The sequence below is a fragment of the Atractosteus spatula genome, chromosome 3 (genome assembly GCF_055471065.1).
Source record: "Atractosteus spatula isolate fAtrSpa1 chromosome 3, fAtrSpa1.hap1, whole genome shotgun sequence".
Taxonomy (NCBI): domain Eukaryota; kingdom Metazoa; phylum Chordata; class Actinopteri; order Semionotiformes; family Lepisosteidae; genus Atractosteus; species Atractosteus spatula.
Genome location: NC_142708.1, coordinates 62,644,420 through 62,659,961, shown reverse-complemented (window position 1 = coordinate 62,659,961; position 15,542 = coordinate 62,644,420). Strand labels below are relative to the sequence as shown.

Here is a 15,542-nt window from a genome sequence, read left to right as displayed (position 1 = left end):
CATATGCACAGGGCATTTTAAGAGCTACTTGTCCTGTTTGAACCACGGAGCAAATTAATCTGATTTGGCACAGATGAACTGAACCATGGAGAGAACTAAACTCCCCCTGACAGCAACAGTGTAACCCAGAAGGCTAGAGATGAACTCGGTATAATCACTGTCCACGTTCCTTCATGGCTCGCAGGTGCACTGAAACCCTTGAACAGGATATATTTCTCTACGCAAAGGACAGTGCGAGTCTGGAACAAGATCACTTATACAAATTTTTAAGCCAATACCTTTGCCTCTTCAAGAAACAGCTGGACAAGATCAAGAAGCTACTAGCAGCCAAAGAGGCTAAATGGCCTCCACTTGTTTATAGCTCATCTTGAGCTCCACAGCAGCATGATGCTTCTCAGTTTCCAGCCATTCAGAATAGTGTGGTTTCCATGAAACAGTTGTTTGGCCAACTAACTTTACATGACCAACCAATTAGCAAGCGAGTACATGAACACGACTATATGCAGAAGTCAAGAATCAGTTGGATGGTTTCTGGCGATATATCAATCAAACACCAGCCAAGGAAGAAAAGAAACTAGTATTTCCATGGGAGTGCGATCTGCATTTGTAGCTGTCGGCAATAAAAAAATGACACAAATCTTATCGAGAGTAAGGTCAGGTTTGCCAGAATCTAATGGCATTTACATTGTTTAATGAATGGAACAAGTCATCTTCCTGGTTCCATTAATTGATTTTACGTCAATTAGAAACAAAGCCAAAGCCATTTAGGTTCTCTCGCTTAGGTGGGGTGTCAATGATGTATATTCAGTGGCAACTCCTCAGGCTGTGGATCTTCCCAGTATGAAGAGTACGCTGGTGACAGCCGGGACTTAAAATCTGGACACACACACAGTTCATTTATAACTTAGCCCTCTCTTCCTTTTCCTCACGGCAAATCTGAAATGGAGCCTGACCGAGCTTGAAGGTCCCTGAAATTGGGAAAGACGAGGCCATGCTCTCCAGGACTTTGCGATGGTTATTAATCGGTGAGCCCGACGAGGCCACCCACTCCTGGGCTCTCCAGTGTAATGGAGTGTGCAGCCTGGCACAAAGCTCTTCATTATTAATTATCTCGGAAAAGCCCTTGCATCAGAGGGCTCATCTTGCAGGGTTCATAGGCTCCACTGGGCTGAGTAAACATGCTCTCCTTACTAGTAAATTCAAGTGTCTTCTTCCCCAGCAGAGCTACCCTGCCCAGCTGGCTTCTCCCACCAGCACACCAGAGGTGGGGACTAATACACTTCATTCAAGATGCTGTATTTCCAAAGCCTGTAAGGCATAAATAACATGAGAAATGAACAATATCTTGCTCCCTTTCAACACCATGAATCTGCATATTCACTCATCAGGAGACTGCACTGATGCCAGAGTACAGTAGACCTTCAAGAACATGGTCCTAATTCTTAACAACAGATAACACAGCATGTTAATAAAACTTCACCATTTCAAGCTAGGTTTACACCTGTTTTTTTTAACACAAATCTCTAGGAAGCTATATTAACAGGGCCTGGGCAGTCTTAATGTTTCCTATTGATCTAGTAACAAGAGGTCGCATTTTTGTTTTCTCTTTCAATTAGCACAGTTGAATTCAGCAGAGTGGAAAACGGATTTCAATAGTTACGTCCTGCTCTTTGGAATGACAAAATTACAACGAAGTGACTGTAGCATTCGCATAGCTATATTCAGGCTTTGAAATGAGCTGTGTGGTGGCAGATGAGCAACATGTACCTGTGAATTCTAATCAATACAAGAGTAGCAGCAATATTATGAGATAATGTATTGATATTATCAAGAATACCAGCCACTGCCATGTCTCCACAGACTGTGAACTGGTGAACGGAACATCACATTGGAAAGATGCGAGAAAAAAACAACTGCCTCCCACTTGAACATGCTTCTGAAGTCGCCCTCCGAATCTACAGCCTTGTAATACCCGGTGCTCCTCATCAGCAGAGAGGCTTTGCGAACGTTTTACTGAATATAAACAGGTTCGACACACAACATGTGTCGATATGAAAAGGAAAAAATGCTGGAAAATAAAGTGAAAACTGGCTTTCGCTCCATTATCGAAATGCAGAGGTAATGGCAGTGTTGCTCATTAGAGGTCCTAGGTTTCCAAGAAATGTCTGTGATGAGACTTGAAAGAGCAAAGAACTGTGAACACCAGAGCCCACTGGCTCTGTTTTTTTTTGAGAGTTTAATTGCTGCTCTCTGCCCAAACATCAATGCCCTCTCAAGAGTGAGAAAATCACACTACTTGCCCATAAACAAAAGCCAAACATCCAGATTTTGACATGCAATGGCATGTTAGTTACAGGGTTTTAGCTTTTTGATTGGTCAAACAGTTCTACTTGAGTGAACAAGAGATGTTTTTAGGATATACAGTAGAATTGACCTTGTTCATTTTACAATGGCACTGTTTATAAAAACCCAAACAAAATCCATGTGGAGCGCACTATTGTATGCTTTGTGCTCTGCTAAGTCACAAGCTAAATAAAAGGTTCAGAAGGCTTTTAACTTTCTACCCATGTGCCGTTCTTCATAAATTACCTCAAGGCAATAGCAGCACAGAAGAAAAAGACTTGTTTTGATATCGTAAGGATATCAAAGGTCAACCACATCAGGCCAAAGGTGCCTGTCTGCTCTGGTATTAGCCCGTAGTCTCAGTGTCACTCTGAGAGCTGACAATTCAGCCCAACAGCCAAACTTTGGAGTGACTGACAATCATGGTTCACTGGTGCTGCCACATGTCACTCGTGGTTCTTCTTCAGGGCACCACACTGACAGCTGTACTCCACTACTCCGGGTCTGCTATGACAGAGAAAGAGCCATGCTACATTATTTCTCCAAATCCACAGCAGTACAAGCTATAAATATCTACTTTGCTCCTCAGTGCTGTTCTCCACTGTCTACTAAAGCAATGCATAAAACAGCATTAATCCCAAAGTGTCTGGATTGATCTGCTTTAATGATTAATTATATTGATATAAACAGCAATACATACACTTTTTGTGGCAGACGCTATAACACCTTAGATTAAATGTCACAAATCCACTGAAGAATTCTATATAGCGTGATATGTGTTAAGAGACTCGTTAACCTTATAGACACTGCCCGCTGAAAATGATCAATTGTACTTCATAAAAATAGCTAGCCTATATAGCTAGCCTAAAGGCTCTGGAAATGTATAACTCAACTGTTAATAGATCTATCATGCATTGTTGTACAACACTGTCACTTGCAACCTCTAGCAAATCACACAAAATCAGGAATGTAAAAAATATTTCCCAGAATATTTTGCCATAATAACTACAGTGCACTGACAAAAATCGTATTTTTGCATTGCACAGCAAGTGCTGTAAAGAATAAGCCGTGGAAAGTAAATGTTACCTTCTAAGATGCAGCCCTCCTAGAATAATGCCTACTTACGGTAATAACACTGCTTCAACCTCCAGTTGGCTTTGCCAGCTACACCACAAGGGGAAAACAGTAATTACTACACCACTCTATTTGCATGCAGCTTGTTTTCTTCTCCATTGAAACTGTGGTCTTTAGGATTTAGAAGCTACATAAAGCTGCCTGCATTGTGCTTTTTGGCAAGAGTGTACAGGTTCAGTTTGGCTGACAATTAAATTTTAATGAAACGTAAGTCAACCTGTACATCAGCTATTCTTTCAGACAGGTCAGCGGAAAAGTATATTATGCATTGCTCTGAGAAGATCATATTCCAAGCATGATATGCATTATACATCATATATCACCAGCACACAATCTTCCATGCCTGCATTGTACTTTTTCTTTTAAAGGAGCTTGTCTTTTCTGGTTTTCATATTTCCATCAACTTAACAATGCCGAGGCCATCTCAGGCTATGCTTTTACTTTAAACAAGCCAATTGTTTAAGTTGTTAAAAAGCGAATTTTGTAGCTTCAAAGCACTGAAGGGATTTGACAGTTTGACACAAATAAAATCCTCTTCTCTGCAGAAGCCACTGCAGACTTCACAGTATGATCTAAATCTAAGAACACTTTATAAGCTCTGGCTTCTTAGCAGAATGGAATAAATCCTGAACATTGAAGTTACTATCCCTATCATACCATAATACATAAGGAACTTCAGAGCTACCACTTGTGAGAATGAAGCCTTCTGTTACGACTGCCACTGTAGTTTTGTATACAAACTTACCACTTATACAAAAATGGTAAGTATAACAGTTTTAAGTTTAAAAGTTTTAGACAAAAAATATGGTCTATTTTCCGCATCTAAAAAGTACTTATGTAACTCACACCTTCCAGATTTTGTAAGCGTTATTAAAGCGTGTGTCTCTTCACGAAAAATATTTCAGCATTTCAGTCTACAACCCCAAGAATGTAGGAAACATTTAATTCAATCGAATCGAATTGAATCCATTTTCTAATTATTTCAGAATCCTTTTCTGTATTTTGTGAGCCCATTTGACAATTCTTTATGCAGTTTAATGGAATTTGGAACTCCTTTGGAACGCTTATCTGGTTTGCAAAATTTTTAGCCTCCTTCACTAGGGTTCTCTACAAAGACGAAGTCCAGACCAGAGTCACTGAGCTCATCATAATTTCTGTAGCAGACAAGAGAGCATGATATCCCCCTCCTGGATGTTTTATCACATAGATTAAAGCCAGCTGGGTGGACTGGAGTAACTGGAGTCACAAGGCACAACAGCAGTGTCTGCAGCAGAGACTCAAATCCACAACCCACCATGAGATCAACGGCTCATCTGCAACACTACATTAGACCTAGGGTCTCCCAAAAACCGGCCTGAAACTTAATTGCAAAAGTGTGAAAGAGTGATGCATCACTCCCTACAAACAGAGATATGAATTTATTGACTTGTTTTTAAGGAACATTGCTGAATGTACTTACTAAAGCTTTTAGTTTTAGGCTATAAACTGCATATTGTCTTGCCACAATATACACAAGAAACTGTCAAGGTTTTAACATTATCAGGATATCGGTTTCCTTTCCCTACCTATTATGAACGTCTGCAAAACGTTTTACCGAGACAAAGTAAACAGCGAGAGCGCCGAGGCTTGTTCCTGGCGCCTTACTTTATGAGAGTAGTGGGGGTCGACGATCCTGGCCAGCCCGAAGTCCCCGATCTTGAGCAGCAGCTCCTCGGTGTTGATGAAGATGTTGGCCGGCTTGAGGTCGCGGTGGAGCACGTTGGCCGAGTGGATGTACTTGAGGCCGCGCAGCAGCTGGTACACGAAGAGCCTGGCGTGCTCCTCCAGCAGGGGGCCCTGCTCCAGCAGGCGGGCCAGGTCGGTCTCCATGTGCTCCTGCACGATGTACAGGGTGGTCAGCGCGCACACGTCCGGGGGCAGGGGCAGCCCGCGGGGCCCCAGCACCTCGAACACCCGCACCACGTTGTCGTGCTGCAGTCGCCGGATGATCTTGACTTCCCGCAGGGCGTGCTTGACGCTCAGGGCGTCCGTGACGACGATCTTCTTCACCGCCACCTTGCGGCAGCTCTCCCTGTCCACGGCGGAGAGCACCAGCCCGTTCGCCCCATAGCCCAGGGGCTTGAGCTCCACGAAGCGGCCGCCCAGATCGAAGCCGTGGAAACTCGACAGGAAGTCCAGCTTGGCCGCCATGCTCAGGAGGTCAGAAGGTCATCCTTTCCATCCGCCTGGCTGGGTGAACGTATGTATAAACAGCTTTTAAAGCGCTTTGCAAAAAGCTGCTCATGAGACAGGAAAGAGTGAGGTTTAAGGAAAAGAAAAAGTTAATCACACACGGGGCCCTGCTTCTCGTTACTTCCTTTCTGTGCAGAGAGGAAAGGCTTGTGTCCTTAAGAAACCTCTGGCCTCAGTCCGTGTGCTCCTTCCCATGGCAGAGCAGAGCCTCGGTCCTCGCTCAGAGATGATGCCTCATGGCCTCTCCAGTGCTCTGCTCCGCGCTCGGGCACAAGCGGGACCTCTCAGTCACTGCTTCCACCCCTGACCTCTAAGCGCACGAGTCCCCCTCTGCTCCCGGGACAGCTCCCCGCTGCTCGCCGCTCTCCGAGATCTGTCCTGCTAGCGCTGCTGCCAGTCCTTGGCCTGCCTCCACCTCCATCCTCCTCCTGAAAAAGCACAGGACAGAGAACAAGACTGGAGCTGAATTCCTAACGCAGGAGCCCAGGAACAGCTCACAAGCGTCTCTCAGCCAATCCACACACACACTTCCCATACCCAGCAAAGCTCATTTCTCACAGGCACCCCCTGAATGAGTCTACTGGCCAGGTCTGCTACTCTGGCAGCTGCAACACTGTGCAACACAGCACATTACATCACAGCCTGATACTCAGTCCCCACCAGCTCCACCACGTCATTTTTCTTTTCAATTTGCATTCTTCATGTGGATCTCGGATCACGGGCTTTTTTATAGCCTGTCTCACATCTCCAAGCACTTGATATGAAATTTGCTGCAATTACCTCCTGCTATTTTTGTCTCACATAGGCCTTTTTATCCAAAATGCAAGTTTTCTTCTTTTGTGTGAACTGCTAAGAAAATAAAAGAGACCCAAACACGTCGTCTCGAATGTTACCAGTTTTAGGCATGAAAATTTTACTCCCTCTGCCATTTAGACTCCCCAAAGCCAGATAAGGTGTTTGCTTTAACAATATTTTATTAATATTGTTTGAATTCATTCTGTATATTGCAACTGAAATATACACAATAGGCCTTACAGGGAATATTCAGACGGCTCAAAGTGAACAGCTCCCAGCTAAAAAAAACTTTTATGATGTTGAAGTCACAAAAAACTCACAAATACTACAAAACGTAAAGGATGTCCAGCATGAATAGGCATGTTTACATCCATGAAGTTACATATACATTTATTAGGAAATAATGCACCATGCGTATTTTGAAATGCTGTACAAAGTATGAAATTTATAATTACAGCCTCAATTACTAGGTATCATAATGAGAGGCTAAGATGTGTTATAATACTTTTATCAATTTAAGTACTGCTTGTTACTGAAAATGTTCATTTGAAAAGCTGTAAAGATATGTAAAAGAATAAAGGGTAACTTATCAGTATTAGAGTTGCATCTAAAACACTGTTTTTCAGCTTTCCTAGACTCATTCTATCCAACATTAAGGTTGAACTGCAACAGATAACACACTGAGCGCTGCAAGACAAGACTGAACACAAATGCAATAACAATAATCCCTACTGTTACTTTGGGAAACTGAAATACAAGCATTCTTTCAGTCCTGTTGAGCAGGTCCGATCCAACGCTCGACAAGTGTTCTTGCTCAGCACTGTCGCCTCAGATACCACTGACAAAAACTCTTTCAGACAGATCAGCTGATTTTTCCCTTCCTAACAATGGCTCCACAGTGCGGTTCTGCTCCAGCTCAGGGTACAATAAAGTTCAGGGTGGCCTGAGGATCAGTGAGGGTGCAGCCTTCTCCAGTCTTCAGCTCAGGTCACATCAGATCAGTCACCTCCGCTGAGCCAAAGAAATGTGCCTATCTAATTTCACTACACAACAAGGAATTACAAAAACCTACTGTAAAAGGCCTTGGTTATCAGAAAGAAACAAAAAACATGGAGCAGTGATTTGGGCTTTGCACTTGTAACTGGAGGTTGCAAACTCTTGCCCCAATGAGCAAGGAATCCTGTTGAACTGTGTGCAAATATATGTTGTTTTTTTTTAACAAAAACGCGCATTGAGATCTGGCGACACCAGAAAGCAGGAGAACACACTGTGGACTGAACTTGAAACAAATTAACTTTAAAGAAGTCCATATTAAACACTTTTATACTAAAGGATAACTCAATGGCCCACAATAGTCTCCTTGAGCCCACAGACAGAAATCTAGACACTAACCCCATGCATGCCTGCACACATATGAACACACTCCTTATAGAGGGGGCTATTAATCCAGAGGTGGTAAATTAATGGCTTGCTTGTCCAATACGAATGTGGAACCCCTCTGTCAGCCATTGAAGCCCACCCAGGCAGTCACTACAAAACCAAGCAGTAGGGCAGGTGCTGGGAAGCCCCTGCTCTGGATATCTCATTTAAAGACAACGCGTGTTCCACATTTTACACTTCAAGGCCATAGTTGATCCCAGGAGCTGTTGACACGCAACTACAAAAACAAAAGCATGCGATATGTACTGATGCATGGAACACTTCAATGTCAAGCAAACAAATGCTGGAGCTGATGATTTTTTTGCCCTTCCTCTACATCACAGGTGATGTGGCGTACTTTAGCAGCACCGGTGGCAAGTGACAACAGCGACCCTCTTCATTTGCTGTGGTCTAAACAAATCACAGCAAGTGATCCAACCATGAAGGTGCGAAGTTGGCTCCAGCAGACACAACAGCAAGAACAATGGTGCTGCACATTTCAAAACACAGGCTGTAGTCTCAGAACTTTTGTTTCATCTTGCTTCTGAGAACAGGAGGCATGTCTTTACCCAAAGGGTGCTGGAGACTGGAATGAGCTGCCCAGCCTTGTGGTTGAAATCAATACCCTAGTTTCTTTTATGAAAAGCCTGCATGAGATCCTTGGATCAATTAACTACTATCAAACAGGCTAGACGTTCCCTTCTGTGTAACCATTCTTCTGATCCTATGTCCCAGTGCCACATGTGTAAGAGCTTTCCAGCCACAGGGAGAATCTGCTGATCATGCTGGAGTCATTTGCTACATTTTGTAGGCCTTTGCTGAGACTTGAACTTATGAAAATTAGACATATTGTCTGCACTCCTCATACTTGCAGAGACTGATCATTACTTCTGGTGAGGAGCGCAACAAACACACTGCAGGTCTAGCTGACCTTGGAATGCAAAAACAGCAGAAGCAAGGCATTGATACAGTATGTGTAACTGGCTACTATCGGGACCTGAACAATTGAAAAAGTCTCCAATTTTATCAAGGACCAAGCAAATCACGAATAAATAATGGCAGCACTGATTACATTCCAAGAAAGTAGCATGCAAAGTAGAATTATGAGATAGAACAATTATATAGTACATTTAATTAACAAAATAAGTGGTCCATGCAGTGAATCACAAAGTACTTTCTCTGACTGACGAGCAATTAGGCCCACTCACAAGAGCTTCGTCATCTACTGTCAATGTAGGTTTATGGAATATGAATTGCCTTTTGACCCAAAGTGCAGGAAACCCAAACACCCAAACTTACATAACACAATGTCACTTCTGCTCTACAATACGTTAATCATAATGACCCCCAAACCCACCTTCTTATGAAATAGAAGGCAGTAAAGTCTGTCCATTGTAACCAGATTAATCCCATTTTGATGCATCTTATTCAATGCAGAGACATCTGAAGAAGCTCACAAACAAGACAAAAATAAGCATTGTGCTTTTTGCTTTCTGGCTACTCAGATGAAGCCTAGGTCAAGCACCAGCTCTCCCAAGAGTGATTAATGGACACATTTAATATTTCATCAGAAATGTCATAACCCAGAGCAGACGTTATCCTGATGTAGACCCAGGCTGAAGGATTAGACCTGCTCCTGGGTGAAAGTGGAGCTTGATTATATACAGAGATCTCATTATCTAGGCAGGGAGAAGATCCAAAAAGGCATCCAAGACAAAGACCACTTATTGGTGAGCACCAGCAGTGTGGCACGTGGATCAGATCACCACCAATGGCCTCCAAACAGCTCCCCCATTCTTCCCCCACATTCGAGACAATGTGAAAGGCTTTGCTTCCCTCCTTGTGCCCCCAGTTCCTTGCAGGATTCTTCATTAACAAATTCTCCAGCCTTGTAGTGGAGGAAGGCTGAGGACACCATCAAACGGTAATCAGTTGCAGGTGAGAGGGGGGTACTCTCCTTCCAAAGGCACCAAAGACCAAAGATCTCAGTACAGGAAGTACGGCTGAAGTCTCCCAAATGTCTGTCCTTTCCTTGCAGCACTGTGATGAAACCTGGAGAAGGTTTTCTATACATGACTGTACCAGTGCATTATTTGAGGGATCAGTTTGAACAGATTTGAGTTAAACATATTTCACAATATAGACGAGCTTTCTGTTTGGCTTCCTTTATTATTCCCCCACCACGAGTGGAATTTAATATGGTGAATCAGTTCTTTCAGGACAACCTTTTTTTATTAAAAAAAAAAAATCTGTCACATCTAGTGTTATAATAACCTAGGTTAAATTATATTATTCTTACTCCCTGCCACTGTGATTGATTTCTCCATCTGTACATCCGAGTTTCTGAAAATAAAAACATAAAAATGTGACATTTTGTATTGAGAAAGATAGGCATATAGTTGGAAAGTGGAAGAAAACCATTAAGTCCAGCCTGCAGAAGAGATCAATAATGACAAAATGAGAGGCCGAAATGAACACATTGTATTTCTGCCTTTATTAAATTTGCTTTGTAAATACATCCTGCCATTATGAGCAGTTTGCAGCTTTCACAGAGAATGCCAACTGAAAATTGGTTTACAAATGAAAACTAAAATCCATGGCAAAACTTTTTGAAAACATCTAGGGGGCTAATCACACTGAAAGCACGAACTGGTGAAAAACAGAAAATATCGTGTGGTCTGGCCACTGTGTCAGAATGGCCTTGTCAGTGAACACGCTGAGCAGCGATCTGTGTGCTCTGGAAAGTGTGCTGCTCACACAGCTGAGAACTATCTCACCCAACGACAACTCAAGCCCAACTCAGGCCCAAGTTCCTCTATCAAGCAACATGCATCAGAACCTGAACACTGTTTCCCCACATTGTCTTTTTCAGGTTGACTCTTGCAGGCAAACAGAATGCAGTTTTTTGATGTGCACAGTAACTGTCCAAATAAAAGAAGAGCCTCCCCCTTCCAACTCTTCACCTTCACTTTATTCATCTCGGAAACTCACCATCCATGACCCCTCATTGCAGAATTAAGATGCATTCGCTCAGTGGGTTGGTGTTTTTGTGCTTGAAAAGTGGATCATTTACGCCCTTCGGGAGTTCTGCATCAAACACAAGGCAGCGACACCATGGATCAGGTCTGCAAGTGTTTCTCCAGCATGTTGATCATATCTGACCACTGCACTGTAAATTCGTGTTAAAGCCATTTCCTGGAAATCAGACCCTCATAAACCACCTGGGCCTGCAGAACAACAGCAGCCTGAGGGACTAGTGGAGAACTTGCCAAATAATTCCATGTATAAATGTCAAGGAAAGAAGCTGGTAAAAAAAACTTAAAACTTGATTCACATTGGGCCTGCAGAACATTCTGTGAAATGTGAAAAGACGAAAAAAGGTGATAAGTAGGTCAGCCAAATGAGACCAAATTTTTTCCACTCGGTAAAACGTCCAGTTCGGTCTGAAAAGCACATGAAACTCAGGGACAGAGAAGGAGGTGCAGAATCACTGATCTGGGATTTCTCAGCTCACCCACACTGAGCAACCCGGACCACCGTTTCATATGGGGCGCAAACCCATGGCTTACTGGAAGAACACAAACTGGACAGAAACCGAATTTAGAGGAACATTAAACCATTTTGTTAAGAATTACTTCCCAGAGCCAAGGTATCGAAGGACATTCACAGAGTTGTTTTAACGGCCTTCATTAGATCATCATGCTAACTTGGTGGCCAACCTCACGTTAAACCATAGCTCTCATCCTGCCATTGGTTGAAACATCCTCGAAATCTGGGCACTGTGCTCCCAAGAGTATCGTGTGTAAAGAACTGTCACCAGTCCTCAGTCCTGAGTGCACCTGCACTTACCTTTCTCTCCTTTTTCTACTGAGCCAGCAAGAGTCCTCTGGGTTCCCTTTATTGTGTTACAGTACCTGAATCCAACCCCCATCTAACTGCCTCATCCCTAAAATGAGAAGCAACTCCTTTAAGCTGTCAGGAGATAACAAGTCTTTCAAACAAAGACTAATTCCAATATAATCTCGTTTGAGCTCTTGCTAAAGCAGCAATGTTCGCTATGGAATGCAGTGACCAACAATGAACACTATTTCAAAAGAGGTCTAACTAGTGCTTATTATACAATGTAACTTTACTCACCTTCATTTAAATAACAAAACGATTTTTAGATGTAAACACCGTTACTGTTTCTACTACTTTTCCACATTGTCAGGATAAAAAACAATATCTGTAAGCAATTTCCCGGCTCCATGAAATGTATAAGTGCCCTTATTGAACAGTACTTTGAATTAGTCTATGTTAAATTCCATTTTTTTAGGCATCTGCTGAAATACAAGCATTACCCAAATTCTTTTCCTTTGCCCATTTGGCTCTGTTAATATTCTCAACCAAAACATTCACAAACCTTTCTACCAAATTTAACAGGTTTGTGTCACGCCCTCTGCAGCCAGAGGGCGCTCCTACTCTGTCCTGTCCCAAGTTTCCTGCCTGCTGCCCTTCCGGTCCCTCTCTTTCCCTTGGGCTATATATTGCCGGGTCTCGCACTCTGCCCTCGCTCAGCATTGACGTTCGGATGTCCTGAAACCCCCCTAACCGCCCAGGTTGCCCCACGTCCGCTGCCTAAGGCATTGGTTTCTACCTGACTCCTGAACTGCTGAGCCCGGGCCTTTTTCCCGTTCTGCCGCTACGCATACGGGTCTTTTTCCGCTCTCCTGCTCTCCACGGTTAGTCCCTTTGGACGTCCGTGACAGTTTGCTACTACAATCTAGAATATGTACATCAATCAGGAAAAGCAAAGGACCTCACACAGATCCTTGTGGTACTCTGCTATTTGTTTCACTGCAGCCTGACGTTTTTCACCCTAGCAATACTTTCGTTTTTGGTGTAACAGTTATTTCTCAATCCAAACGCATAGATCCCCTGAAAATTCCTAAAAGTCTTACATTATCCAGAGGCAGGACATGAGCGCAACTAGGTGAAAGTCTTTCGCCCATTTTACAGTGTGAAATAATCCCAGAAGTCACTTCCACTGGCCACTGATTCATGTCAGGCGAGATGCTCATTGAGAATGGATAGGGGAAAAAACGACATAACACGTACAGTATCTGTTTTTACACTCCTGGACCTAAATACTTTCTCGGCACGTACAAGAAAGCATAACAGGTAATCAGTCAGCCACTGCGAGAAGGTGATTTCTAATAGTATTTCAGGAACAGGTCTATAAAGAAAGTTGTCGCTGTGATTTGGCATCATAATGCACCTTTGATTTTTACGTCTGATGTACAGACAGAGCTGAACATCCCGTCGGGTCGTAACTAGACCAGAGCCGTTAAATACAGTAAATCAAGAGACCGCGGTGCTGTAGCTACAGTATCTAGGTGCATATATATTGCATTATGTTCATATGAATAGGTGAAGCAGGACAAGCAATTAAAACAGCGAAGTGCGGCTTCTGTAAAAGCAACTCGAGTATTCCCGAACGCCGAGCAGGTTACTTCAGGACAATTCTCGCTCAGTCCTGTTCGGCTTTCCAGTCCACGGGCGCCTCTCTTCTCCATGCAAAACAGTCGCTAATACTATAGGAAGGATGGGCTCAGCGTCATTGCTGTGCCAGAGTTCATAACGGGCTTTGTTTGTATTGCTTTGACTGCACGAACTCTGAAAAGTGAGGGAAAGAACCGTCTCTATAAACACAGGACAGAGACTTAATAAATTATGCATATCCGTATGGCGAATGGCAAGTGTTACTATCTTTACCGTTATATAATGCCTTAAAGCCAATGTTGACTCGATTGAATGAAACTGTGATCGAATATATTTAACAGACAGACATGACTCAACCACATAAACAATGCATATGCCATGTAATATAAAAGAGGGATCTCCTTTAACGTTTTTTCTCTGATTGGAAAGACGCAAACACAACATTGACGAGAAATAACGACATTTATCAACTTAAACGAACGCTACTACGTGCGATGCGAATTGTACCCTTTGTGCAAATGCAACACTGTGCTGTCTGTTACAGGATAAAAGGCTTTGACACATTACCCTAACGGGAAGACGATATTTTCTAAAAGACACTATGAAATTGCTGCACAAGTTGCGCGTATCCTGTGCTCCTGTCAGGCGTTTGAGCTCCTGTCCCGGTCCTACAGCGTTGCTCGGAATTCAACCCCTTTTTATTTTTCTGTCCATCTCTGAAGAAGCCCACCATCACATAACACGCACAGAAGCGGCACTTAGAAGAGAAAGAAAGCCCTTTACCACTAGCGAGCTACAATTACCGCAGACTGTGCACAGAAAGTAACACAATCTTGCAAAATAATACATATACATACCTGAAGCACAGGGCGCTTGGTCCGTTCTAAACCAGCGATATGCTCATCATTGTCCTGCGAGGAATTAATCTGGGTTATCTTTAAAAACAGACAATGTCATCGATAGCGCAAAACCTGCTCAGCTCTAGCTCTCGCTTCTCACTCCCCCCCCTCCTGCTCGGAACTCCTCTGCGAGAGCTCAGCCCCCACGGCGGTGACGTCAGCGTGAAGCCCGTCGATCAGCCTGCGGCCACCTGCTAACCTGCCGCGGCCGCAGCGCTGAGCTCTTCTCCTGGCGCCCCATTCCCGAGCCGCTTGCTCCACTCCTGTCTCGGGTCCACCATGCCGGACGCTTGCACAGTGCCTCTTGCAACAGGAGAGCCTTTTGTCAGTGACTCAAGCTACTGCACACGGTGCACAGGGCAGCGGGAACGCTAGATTCACCTAACGCGGAGTTGGAAAGCAGGTGCTATTTATCGACGGGGTGTGCATGAACGACACTGGCCCTACTAGGATGAATGAACGAAATGAATAAAAAATAAGTACTTTTAAGAACCTAATCTCAATCCCCACACAAAATGCAGTTCAGTCATTGTTTCTTCTTTGGAAATTCACAGTAAATTCGGTTGACTCTCCAGAAGAATCTAGTTAGGCTCTCCGTCTAGTACGACGGGTGCCAATATTTATTTTATTTTGTGAAAGAAATGCTGTCTCTCCCCACTGGTATGTTGCCTTTAAGCTGTGGTATCGTTCGTTAAAAGCCACAGGGGTAACACCTGCACGTTTCTTCCCCCAGAGCGCCCCCCTCTGGTGTCGTTCTGAAACCGCCACCAGGGACGATCGGAAGGGCTATATATCGGTAGACAGGCTGGAACAGAAAGTAACACAATCGTGTTTAGCAATTACTAAATTGTAATAGAAAATGTATTTGCAGTCCTTTATCCGTCAGTAAATACCCTAATTTATCTTAAAGGACTTTAAAAACGACAAAAATAAAATATACACCTGTATTTCACTCGAGGCGGGTAAAGAGACGTGATATGACATAGCGGACTCATTTGAGATCAATCTTAGTAAGTGATTTATGAGCGCACAATCCAGCGACCGCAGAACAGGACAGAAGGAGTCGGCTTCGTTTCGGCTACGAGATGAGTGGCAGCGAGCACCAGACATCCACTTTCCTCCAGTCAGCTCGGAATGTTTTGAGCAGGGGCAGAAAATTGCTTTCTCGCACACTTGATCATCTACATGGAAATAAGCACTCGACATACACGGTGAATGAAACAGTGTAGTGCTCGTTCA

The 15,542-nt window shown here is 43.6% G+C and overlaps 1 protein-coding gene across 1 annotated transcript in view; it reads right to left on the bottom strand.

The window, feature by feature from the left end:
• Positions 1–14,399, bottom strand: part of mapk4 (mitogen-activated protein kinase 4) — a 29,467-nt gene extending 15,068 nt beyond the window's left edge. Inside the window, exons 1-2 of the mRNA XM_088910415.1 lie at positions 14,262–14,399; positions 5,122–6,137 (exon numbers count right to left, since the gene is read on the bottom strand). Of these exons, the coding sequence (XP_088766541.1) occupies positions 5,122–5,667 (546 nt within the window). The 5' untranslated portion in view covers positions 5,668–6,137; positions 14,262–14,399. The remainder of the gene's footprint in view (positions 1–5,121; positions 6,138–14,261) is intronic.
• Positions 14,400–15,542: the final 1,143 nt, after the last annotated feature.